This window comes from Schistocerca gregaria, chromosome 3, assembly GCF_023897955.1.
Source record: "Schistocerca gregaria isolate iqSchGreg1 chromosome 3, iqSchGreg1.2, whole genome shotgun sequence".
Lineage (NCBI taxonomy): Eukaryota > Metazoa > Arthropoda > Insecta > Orthoptera > Acrididae > Schistocerca > Schistocerca gregaria.
The window spans coordinates 868,903,639-868,916,251 of record NC_064922.1 but is presented as its reverse complement, the minus strand read 5'-3'; the positions used below and the strand labels follow the sequence as shown (position 1 = coordinate 868,916,251).

General features: G+C 39.6%; 1 protein-coding gene across 1 annotated transcript in view; it reads left to right on the top strand.

The window, feature by feature from the left end:
* LOC126354900 (uncharacterized) overlaps positions 1 to 10,873 on the top strand; it is a 163,804-nt gene extending 152,931 nt beyond the window's left edge. The window contains exon 15 of the mRNA XM_050004965.1: positions 10,183 to 10,873. Coding sequence (XP_049860922.1) covers positions 10,183 to 10,508 — 326 coding nt within the window. The 3' untranslated portion in view covers positions 10,509 to 10,873. The remainder of the gene's footprint in view (positions 1 to 10,182) is intronic.
* Positions 10,874 to 12,613: the final 1,740 nt, after the last annotated feature.

Genomic DNA, 12,613 nt, shown 5'->3' with positions numbered 1-12,613 from the left:
CAAAGCTCTTGATGTTCATACAAGTGGTTCTCTTATCTCCAAAGGTCTCTTTAATTTTCCTGTAGGCAGTATCTATCTTATGCCTAGTGAGATAAGCCTCTACATCCTTACATTTGTCCTCTAGCCATCCCTGCTTAGCCATTTTGCACTTCCTGTCGATCTCATTTTTGAGACGTTTGTATTCCTTTTTGCTTGCTTCATTTACTGCATTTTTGTATTTTCTCCTTTCATCAATTAAATTCAATATTTCTTCTGTTACCCAAGGATATCTGCTAGCCCTTATCTTTTTACCTACTTGATCCTCTGCTGCCTTCGCTACTTCATCCCTCAAGGCTGCCCATTCTTCTTCTACTGTATTTCTTTCCCCCATTCCTGCCATTTGTTACCTTACGCTCTCCCTGAAACTCTGTACAACCTCTGGTTTAGTCAGTTTATCCAGGTACCATCTTCTTAAATTCCCACCTTTTTGCAGTTTCTTCAGTTTTAATCTACAGGTCATGACCAATAGATTATGGTCAGAGTCCACATCTGCCCCTGGAAATGTCTTGCAATTTAAAACCTGGTTCCTAAATCTGTGTCTTACCATTATATAATCTATCTGATACCTTTTAGTATCTCCAGGGTTCTTCCATGTATACAACCTTCTTTCATAATTCTTAAACCAAGTGTTAGCTATGATTAAGTTGTGCTCTGTGCAAAATTCTACCAGACGGCTTCCTTATTCATTTCTTAGCCCCAATCCATATTCACCTACTATGTTTCCTTCTCTCCCTTTTCCTACACTCGAATTCCAGTCACCCATGACTATTAAATTTTCGTCTCCCTTCACTATCTGAATAATTTCTTTTATTTCCTCATACATTTCTTCAATTTTTTCGTCATCTGCAGAGCTAGTTGGCATATAAACTTGTACTACTGTAGTAGGTGCGGGCTTCGTATCTATCTTGGCCACAATAATGCGTTCACTATGCTGTTTGTAGTAGCTTACCCGCATTCCTATTTATTTATTCATTATTAAACCGACTCCTGCATTACCCCTATTTGATTTTGTGTTTATAACCCTGTAGCCACCTGACCAGAAGTCTTGTTCCTCCTGCCACCGAACTTCACTAATTCCCACTATATCTAACTTTTACTTATCCATTTCCCTTTTTAAATTTTCTAACCTACCTGCCCGATTAAGGGATCTGACATTCCACGCTCCTGATAACGACACCCTCTTGAGTAATCCTCGCCCCGAGATCCAAATGGGGGACTATTTTATCTCCGGAATATTTTACCCAAGAGGACGCCATCATCATTTAATCATAATGTAAAGCTGCATGCCCTCGGGAAAAATTACGGCTATAGTTTCCCCTTGCTTTCAGCCGTTTGCAGTACCAGCACAGCAAAGCCGTTTTGGTTATTGTTAAAAGGCCAGATCAGTCAATCGTCCAGACTGTTGCCCTTGCAACTGCTGAAAAGTCTGCTGCCCCTCTTCAGGAACCACGCGTTTGTCTGGCCTCTCAACAGATACCCCTATGTTGTGGTTGCACCTACGGTACGGCTATCTGTATCGCTGAGGCACGCAAGCCTCCCCACCAACAGCAAGGTCCATGCTAATGGGGGGGAGGGGCTTGGTGCCATAGAAGTGGGAATTTGACACTGTAAGTAATGGTCACGGCTTCCTTCTCTATCTGGGAGTAGTTTATTTGTGCTGCTGATAATGGTTGAAGGCATACGTAATTGGTTTATCTGTGGGACATCGGTGTTTTTGTTTGATAGTGCAGCCTCGATTCCATATTGTGTCGCATCAGTGGCTAGTGTCAAAATTTTGCCAGTCTTCTGGGTTTCAAGGCAGCGAGCGGATTTTGGGCATCTTCTTAATTTTATAAAAGCCTTATGGCAGCCTAAAAGTCAAGCAATCTTTTTGTCTTGAATGACTGTTTGGTGTAACTGCTAGCAGTAGTGAACACCAGAAGATCCTGAGGAAGATCTCAGCAGAGGGGTCGAAATGTCGATCATTTTAGAAGAAATATGACTCAGCCTAATAACCCAGAAGATTTTAACAGCAGTGACAATGCCCACAAAAGCCTGCAGACTTACATAAGAGAATAGAAGCTTTCGAAATGTGGTGCTACAGAAGAATGCTGAAGATTATATGGGTAGATCACGTAACTAATGAGAAGATACTGTATAAAATTGGGGAGAAGAGGAATTTGTGTCACAACTTGACTAGAAGAAGGGATGGGTTGGTTGGACACGTTCTGAGGCAACAAGGGATCAGCAATTTAGTATTGGAGGGAAGTGTGAAGGGTAAAACTCGTAGAGGGGATACCAAGAGATGAATACACTAAGCAGTTTCAGAAAGATGTAGGTTGCAGTGGTTATTTGGAGATGAAGAGGCTTGCACAGGATAGAGTAGCATGGAGGGCTGCATCAAACCTGTCTCTGGGCTGAAGATCACAACAGCAGCAAAATGTATGACAGTAGGTTGGGAAAAAGATTAAACTGATTCAATCAAAGAAAGCTTGCAGATTTGGAAGATAATATCATGCATGTTATTTATGCATTAATGATTTGTTCCAAATGTTTTTGAAGTAGTGACCCCAGCTAGTTTCACCAAGAACTACTCTGGCATAGAAAAAATGTAGAGCTCTTCATAACTGTAGGTGGTGATGGTAGTCTAAAAATCGACACACATACGTATATATCCTTATGCTTCTTAAAATCTGTAAGTGACGCCCATTGATCAGATGTAATGGGTGTAATAACTCTCATTTTTTGTAACCTGTCAAATACCAATGTTACAACTTTGCTTGCGATGAGAACGAGCAGTCAAGCTCTACAAACCATGACATAGCTGGGAGTGTAAATGATATGCAAACTGTAAAAGTTCTTTGCGCAATCCACTTCAGAGTCAATTAATTACTCGTACTGTTCAAACAATGTTTCCAACCATTTAACAGTATGGTATGAGAGATGATAACTGCATTCTCATTCATTTGAAAACTGAATAAAAAAGACCAAAAATTTTAGTTGCTTTGAGAAAAGCTACTTCTAAAACTTTTGGTACTCTGCATACTTTATACGTAGCTTGCATTGTAATTTGAGAGCTGTTTTTTTGTTCACTGTATGAAATCACTCGCCATTTGCTGGCTGTAGTGGTGGAGAGCCCAGAGCCCTGTGTTAGTCACCCATATCCATAGGCAACACTGCAGTGCCCTTGTCAAATTCGAACTCTCATTTTATTGACATTGATTTCCAGCTTAATGATTCACTGGCTGGGAAATCTGTAAACTATGTTGGACACTGATTTGATGGTGTGAAATCACATGCTTTATGTGGATGTTGCAGCACATGCAGACTGCATCCAAATGTGCTCTCTTCCTGCAAGCATGGAATACTACATTCCTATTGTAAGCTTCAGATGTTATGACAGTCTGGATACGAAGTGCATGTCATCACATTAGAAGTACATGGATTTAAATGTTTCCTCTACAATGTCTAAACCCAGTATGCCCACATATGGTTTGAAGTATAGTGTCTTCTTATATTTTGTTCATTGGGTAGCCATTATCTTAACACTTTTTTGCAGGGTTTAAGTTCCTCATACAGCTGACCCTTGGCCACAAGTCTGCTACAAGTCTACCACAAGTCGACACACCATATTTGTATCTGAAAGGTGACAGCTGTCATAATCTGTAACAGACAATTGGTCCATAAAAACATTAGTCCACAGAGTGCATGCTATTATAGATTATGGCCATCTGCATGAAGAACTAGAGCATTTCAGGAAAGTGTCTGAAGCTATTGGCTACCCAATACACAAAATGAACTAGGCCTCACAGTTAAAACTGAACTTGAGTGTCGAGTCAAGAGGTAGAAGAGGAAAGGTTCAATCCGTGGCCTTCCCATCATATGTAGTGATTCTTGAAGGCTAACTGAGTGCTATATGAGGCACGTGTGTACAAGAACCACCATCATACGTGTCAAACAAACAACACTAACTGTTTGAGAGCATTGTGTGAAACATCAAAGCTACAGTTGGACAAATCAGCAGTGCCCAAGCACTACACTGGGACATGGCACTCCTTGGACACTGAAGAAATCAAGATTCTAACACCTGCATCATTGATCTGTGAGTCTGGTTAAGGAAGCCATCAAAATCTGTCTGGCAAATGACTTACTTAATTTCTATGACAGTTTTAACTTGGAGTAAATTTGTAATCAGGAACGAGAAATAACCAGCTCTCAGCAAGTGGCGCAGGGCACTTAGGACATGTCAGTAGTATGAAAGTCCTACCGCCCGAGTGACATTTGTGCGACTGTGATGATGTTTGGCCTCATGAGCAACCTATTAAGTGGGCTGCTGGGGTGATTGTTCCATCACTCTTGCAGCTCACAGGACAACAAGCTGAAATAGCAGGGAAGACATACTGAATAGGGCTGCATTCCCATAATCTCTAGAACATTTTATGCAATTTCTGCAGCATTTTGTAAGCATGGCGTGATTTTTCTAGAGTAATTCATGTTGCCATGTTCAAACATTGTTAGTAGACTGGATTGTGGATTTCTTGCATCTCAGTGTGCACCATCTCGTATGATCTTACATTATAGGAGATTGTTTTTCATCTGCATGAGTGAAAGATACATTGATGGGAAAAAAATTGCAACATGAAAAAAGAATTGCACGACATAAACAAAAGTTGGTAAGTGTGCTTCTACACCTGGAAAACATCTATTCAGATATCATGCCAGTCGCATGAGAGTGCTGCTAATAAGGCCACCACGAGGATACAGACAATATTTGCTTTAAATACACGCTGTAACAGTTCTACCCATTAGTTCCCTTTGAAATTGGGCATGGTGAGTTGGTGTTAGTCAAGAATGCCTTTAAGGCGACAAAGATGCCATTAACAGCATTTCACAAGTTTGAACAACGCCGTGTAGCAAGGCTAAGAGAAACTGGATGTTTCTTCTGATACTGCATATTAACTTGCCACTAATGTAGCCACTGCAGAATATTACCGGCAGCGGTGGTCTTGGAAATGTACAGTCGCAAGGAGACAGGTCTGGTTGGACATAAAACACTACAGAGAGGGAAGATCATCATGTTTGACATGTGACTCTGGCGCATTGTATTGTACCTGCAGCAACAATTTGAGGAGCACTTGCCACCATAGTAACATAGTAAACTGTTACAGATTTGTTACCTCAAGGAGAGCTCCAAGCCATACGCCCTATAGTGTGGTGTACATTCCACTGATCTCAAACCATCGCCATTTGCAACTACAATTGTGTCAAGTGAGAGGTCATTGGAGAGCAGGGCAGAGGTCTGTTGTGTTTCCTGATGAAAGCTGGTTCTGTCTCAGTGCCAGTGATGGCTGTATGTTGGTTAGGAGGATGTCTGTTGATGGTCTGCAACCAGCCTATCTGTATGCTACCCACTGGACCTCACTTTGAGTAATGGTGGGGATTGTGATTTTGTACAATGGCATGAGCACTATCATGGCTATCCCACTCACCCTGTCCGCAAATTTGTACGTCAGTCTGGTGATTCGACCTGTTGTGCTGGCATTCACGAACAGCTTTCCAGGGGGTGTTTTCAAACAGGATCACACTCACTCACACACCCCTGTTGTAACCCAACATGCTGTACAGGGTGTCGACGTGCTGCCTTGGCCTACTCTATCACCAGATCTGTCTCCAGTTAAGCACATATGGAACATCATCGTCCGACAACTCCAGTGTCATCCATAAACAGCATTAATCATCCCTATATTGACCGATCAAGTGCAACAGGCCTGGAACTCCATCCCACAAACTGACATTTGGCACCTGTAAAACACAGTGTGTGCACATTTGTATGCTTGCATTTAACATTCTGGCAGTTATACTGGTTACTAATGTACTAGAACTTCATATTTGCAATGACTTACCTCGTGTTCACATAAGCCGGTGATCTTGCCATAATCAGTGATCACTGAAAGGTTACAGTGAGAGTTGGGTAAGGTGCTAGACATGTTCAAGTACACCTGTATTACATATTTCTTTGTGTTTGCTATGCCTGATCCCATTGTAAAATATTGTTCCATCACTGAAACATCAATATCTGAAGGTGCTGTGTGTCTAGTAACATGTCTATAGGTCATGATATTGTCATGATTCATAGTTAAAAAAAGTTTATTATCACAGTTATAAAAACAATAACAGTTCTGTAGTCGATCATTTTACAAGTATCAGGTGGTTTTGATTAGCTTGACAGTGTTCAGAGTGCTGCAGGCTGTATACATTGCAGGACACTGAAACACCATAGGCGTGTTCACTAATTTGTGTGCTCATGGGAGTATGGTGATAAAAATATACTTCCACTTTGTGCCAACAGAGAAAATATGGTGCTGTAAGTAGTCAGTATGTGCTGCAGTGCAGGGAAAGGGAAGAAATAATCAAACACTTGATAATGCTGGTTATGGCACATTTATTAGGATCTGGATGCAAGTTGCAACACCTGTTCTATATGTTCTCCCAACTTGCAACATGCTGCATTCATACATGGCATGGTCAGTAGTTGCTCATAACATACCAATGTAATCAGAGCAATATGTCATCATATGATACCCTTCAGACCAGAAAGAATCAGATACATCCATGATGGACATGATCTTTCAGTTGTCCCCACAACCAGAAGTCTTGTAGATTTTTGTCAGAGGACCTAAAGGCCAAACATCTTGAAATTGCCTAGAGATGATGTGGTCATTACCAAAGGTTTCTCAAAGCAGATATGTCACCTGGCAAGTGATGAGGTGTTGCCACATCTTGCGTGAAAATGCACAAGGAAGTTGTCAGAATAGGTAGATGTTGAGCTGTACGGCTAACAGGCTCATGAGGTGTTATCTCCTCAAAGGAAAGCAGAGAATGAAGGAACTTGTGATACTACACCACGTCTTCACATAAACGGAGTGCTGTGGATGTTCCTGTATAACAGTGGCCGAGTAGACTGCAATATGCAACATTTCTTCCCATTCACAGCACCAAGTGGAGTATGACGTGCATCGTCCATCCGAGGAAAATTCCCGGGCCACATCATACATTTCCATGGATGCCACAAAAGGAGGAAAAAGTCATGGCACTGTAGCCTATCTTTGGGCTTAACTTGGTGCACAATTTGAATCTTGTAGGGATACCAGTGTAAAATGCACCGCAAAATCTGTGGAAGTGTTGACCAAGGCAGAGGCAATTCCCATGACACAGCTCGAGCAGTGGCTGCACAATTTGGGGCATGGACTGCAAGGTCAGCTATAGCTTCAAGTACTTCATCAACAAGTGCTGTGTAAATGGGCCACCTGCCTCTCCCTGCTGCACCACCTAATTCATCTGTTTCTTCAAATTTCTTTATCATATTCTTTAGCCTGTTCATTGACATGACGCCTCTTCGCAGCTGTTTCTGTTTGTGATATTCCCACATTGCAGTGATGTTATTGCTGCCATTCTAATAAAATAACTTTACCAGCAGAGCATGAATTTTCTTTGAAACAAATATTGCCTTTCATAAGCAGGGTGTATACAACCTGGGACAACTGGGAGATCCGGGAGAAAACTGGGAAAAACGTGGGAATTGTTGAGAATTCTGGGAATTTTTCATTGTTTTGATTTTTAGTTAATTTTTTTTATTTTTGACTGGTAAGAACCAATACCCTAACAAAGGATATTACTGTATCCCACTACTGCGGAATAATACTGCAGTAACAAAACATGAACGAGAGAAAAAAAGCGAAAATAAAACTTTATTTGCAAAGGAAATGTGTCATATACAACAACAAAACACAGTACTCATACAAGTGTCTGCCAACAGCACAGTGTGTCGAAGGCTTAGGAAGACTGTGCAATGCTTCATAACAACAAATTGCCTCCGATGAGCGTGATGCGACAACTGTTTAGAGTCGTTTGAGCAGTTGCAGGCGGGCTCTTGCGGGTGCACAGTTTAGTCGTGTATGTGTAGTACCTTCTCCCGCTTCTGGTTGCCGAAGTGCGGCTGGGTGCCACTATCTAATATTGCCCCCGTTCGGAAATATAGTAAATCTGGAGCTGAAGCACAAAGCACTCGAGAGTTGTTGTGGGGAGGTGGGTCGTCTCCACATGACCCATGTTTAAGTTCAGTAATTTTGTTGTTTCGTCTTCGATTATTGCTCTCGTTAAATGATGATGAAAAGGGTTTTTGTGCCCGGGAGCTATAAAGTGAATTAAAAATACATTCTCTTAGTAACAGAAGGCAAAAATATGTTATTACTTTCAGATTTTATTTTCACTTTTCTGACAGTCAAGCATTAATTGCCTTGCAGTACAATGAAGTTATTTTTGTCGGTTTGTTAAAGAGATTTGACTTTTATTAATCTTTTCTGCTGAGGCAGTCAATTTATTTGAAACAAACTATTTAATTTCACACTCTTGGCTGGTTTCAACTGTTCGCTACATTTATTTAAAGTGCATGTATGGCATTATACCATAATAAAGAACCAAACATGAGATAATACAGCACTGGTACTCCAAGAAAATTTACATCCGAATATGGACATACGAATCTTCACTTTAAGCTGAATTGTGCATTTTAGTGTGGTTCACGAAATGCCGATGTTCTTGATGTATCCTCTGATGTTTTGTTTCTTTTCTGACATCGTAGCTGCGCATTCAAAGCAAATTTCCTTTTGCGCAAGATGAACTGTGCAATTTTAGAAATTCATGGTACATACTCGCAAAAGCGTTTGACTCTCATTTAAAAATCATCTTAAATATCTTCATTTCGCGGCCCTGTCAGCAACTGTATAAATATTAATTTTAATAATGAACAGCCTCAGTTGCACCGTTGACCTAGAATTTACTGTTTTACTATTTAGATTCTGAAGAAGGTTGGGTTATCCTGACTGAAGCTCTAGGTAAATTCTAGGTAAACGGTGCAACTGAGGCTGTTCATTAGTAACATTAAAATTAATAAAAATCAACTCTTTGAGGACGACCATTTAGAAGAATTTCGAGCCCAGATCAGACATTTACGTCATTATTAAAAATTTTACTGGCAGATTTGTGTGATATATCTTAATTTAAACCATGAACTTTTCTTATTTGTGTGTTCGTGCTGCTTAAGAGTGATCTAGCTATTGGCTGACTACATCTCATGTCCTTTGCTGTCATCAGCTCAAGTGACATGAGCTATGACTGGCTTACAAAAGTGCATCGCAAACTCGATTTCAATGCTTCGGAAAGTGACATGCGGTGTTTGGTGGAATTCAAATTTATACCTTCGTAATATGAAAATATGCAGCGTACGTAACCCCCTCCCCTGCTCTCCCCTTCCACACGATAGCTGAAGTGCCGGGAAATTCTACGTCGGTATATAAAACCATAAACATTCAAAGGACTGATGAGTTTTACAGTGCTGAGGAAGAGTATACTGTCACTTAACACGAAAAAATTGTACTTTCACCCGGGAGAACATGTATTTTTTACTGGGAAATCTGGGAAATTTTTCCTTTGTCCACATATACACCCTGATAAGGAAAACTTGCAACCTTCTTAACCCTTGATACAATAACAAACACCCCCCCCCCCCCCCCCCCAAATAAATAAATAATAATAATAATCTGATGTCAAAACAGGATGTTTCAAATTCTGAATGCTTACAGTATCATATTTTCACATGATGGCACAAAGTGGAAGTATCATTTCTTTTCAGCATAGTACATAATTGTATTGATTTATGAACATACCTTCGATATTTCAGCATCCTGGGATGCGTACAGCCCACGCTGCAGCGCTTAGGACCTGTTAGTTTAATAATCACCCAGCACTTAAGTATCTCTGATATAAGCTACATCTTTCAACTCATAAACTAATTGCCAGGTAATAGTATATTGACAAATATATGTGCAATAAATCTTATGTGAGTGGAACAATTAAGACTATAAGAAGACCGTACTGTATATTTTGAGAGTGAAAATAAGTTGAGTGAATTTTTTTCCGTATTTAAAATACTGTGTGATTTTGATCTCTCACTACCTTTAACATTCCAAGAGTTGTGTATAATTTGTATCCTTTTCATAATGCTGTATAATTTATATCTATTTTACGTTGTGTACCACTGAATTATCTTCTTTATTTTGTTTTAGTGCACACATTGATTTCATTTTGATTTGTTTTATTTTCCAGGCCATCATACTGTGATTCAGGATGAAAAAACCAAAGACAGTGTTGACTGCAGCATTCCAGAGCTGAAGACTGCAATTGAGAAACATTCTCTTGTGAATGTCACACGAGAAATCTTGAGGTTGTGGAGATACAGGGAAAGGTTACGTCAAGATATTACTGTTGGAAACTTGCTGAACAGACTGGAGAAAGTGGAAGTAGCAGACTTAAAGCAGCAAACTCAGTCAGTTGCTGTACAGGCAAATAATTGTTTGTGTGACCCTCAAACTATTAACACTTTCAAGATGATTTATGAGAAGATTAGTTTTCCTGGGGAAAGCAAGACGTAACTGGTCAACAGATATGAAGTGCAAATGCTTAATGGGAAGAAAGACTCTTGAAAATGGTTATTTATCTTTTTTCCATTGCATTTAGTATTATTTGTTACATACTTTGTTCCTAAAATGGAACATTATTCAGTTGTGAATGTAGTTAATTGCAACCATATTTATAGCTTTCATGTGAAAGACTTTAGACAATATATTCAAGCCATAAAATGTGATAATGTTTGCATTATGCATATATCCAGTGTAGTGTGGTAATGTATATTATAATACTGTTTGTATTATGCTCTTAAGAGTCAGCACAAAACTGCCAGTGTTATTATAAAATAATACAGTTATTGTCTACAATAGAATAAACTGTGTGCAAATCATTTTGAATTTTTTTGTGTGTATGTGATTTTTTTAATGGAAATCGGCTAAAGCATTCAGTAATATCTACTTAAGGAGAAGTGACTCCAAATGGAACATGACAAATATCACTACAAAACCTCCTGACAACTTAGAACAGTGCATTCGATCCAGACTTGAACCCACAATTTTGTCATACCGACTGAGCTAAGCTATAAAGGAGGAAGAGCAAGGTTCTGAGTTAGTGCCACAATGTGGCACATAGTTTTAATCAAACAGGAAGTTTCAAAACACCATACTTTTGCTGCAGAATGAAAGATTCATCCTGTGAACAACTCTGTAGGCTATGGTTAAACCTTTTCTTTACAATATCCTTTTTTCCTATATGTCTATAAGATATGCAGGAGAGCCTCTGTGAAGTCTGCTATGCAGGAGGGAAGGTTAATGGAAGTATAGGGCCTGTCAATGTAGCTGAATCACAGTTTGATTCTTAAACATTTCATGGTTAGTGTTGTTGGCTACTAATACTGAGTTTCCAAGTTTTTACACCTGGTATCCACATCAGATTTTCCTGTGGACGAACGTTCTTGAATGGGATCCATTCATCCTTGTGAGACCAGATGAGAAGCTTCTCATTAAAATAAGTAGAGAAATCAACACAAAAATAACTGAACTATGCTGCAAACTGCGAAGCCCATTTTAAGGTGCTTTTATACTCCCAAAATATTTTTGTTGAGAATATAAACCAGTGGACACATTTAAAGATAGTGTGGAATGGCCATCATATGACACAAGGCATGCTGCATATAAGAAAATTAAGATGAAAGAGTAAGGAAAATACTGTAGTTTGTAATTAGGATTTGTAGTCCTTTCACATTGTCGCATCACGATGTACTGTTGGAGGTAAGGCTGTGATAACAAGTCACTAGTCGTGCTTGTGTAGCTAAGTTGGCAAAACACTTGCCCAAGAAAGGTAAACATCCCAAATTCGAGTCTGTCCGGCACTCTGCTTTAATCTCACAGGCAGTTTCGTCGCAGCATTAATTTGCCTAAGTGTGCTGAAGTGAGTAGTCTAGCAATTGGGAATGTCCTTTAGAAACAACATGCTTAATTCTTTTTCTTGGGATTGTAAAATCATTTTCAGTTTTTAGTCATTTACAAACGTTTGTAAGTAGAATTTGCACAGCAGTTAGAATACCACCTTGTTGCTCATATGCAGATCCTGTACGTCAGCTTTGTACTACATTCTGTATGTTTAGCTGGAATATAGCCAGTGTAAACATGTACTGGTGTGAAAGTAATGCTGGATAACATAAGGTTAAGCACATTGTGACATCTAAGCTAAATAAATAAAACATACCACATTGCAAATGAATACTGATACATTGTGACATAAAAATTAGTGTAACATATTGTCACTGTTACCAGACACACTTTACCTGAGCATGTTTCTTTCCTATAGTGCCCTGTGGAAATCGCTGAAGTGGATACCACTGGTGGTCCATGAGACCAATCTGTGTGTAAACCATGCTCCCACATATGTTCTGCCTAATTGGAATTTTGGAACATTATTGAATTTGCTGTGGTTTCTGCATTTGTTGAGATTCCACACTTCGTCTACTAGCATCTTATTCAAATATGTTGACTCTAATTTAGGTGATCAAGCACCAGAGCTTTAGATCATCTGCCAGAACGTTCCAAATATATAGATATATGTTTGTACCCATCAATTTCTTTTGAGCTAGCCCTTCTGGAGCTTTGCG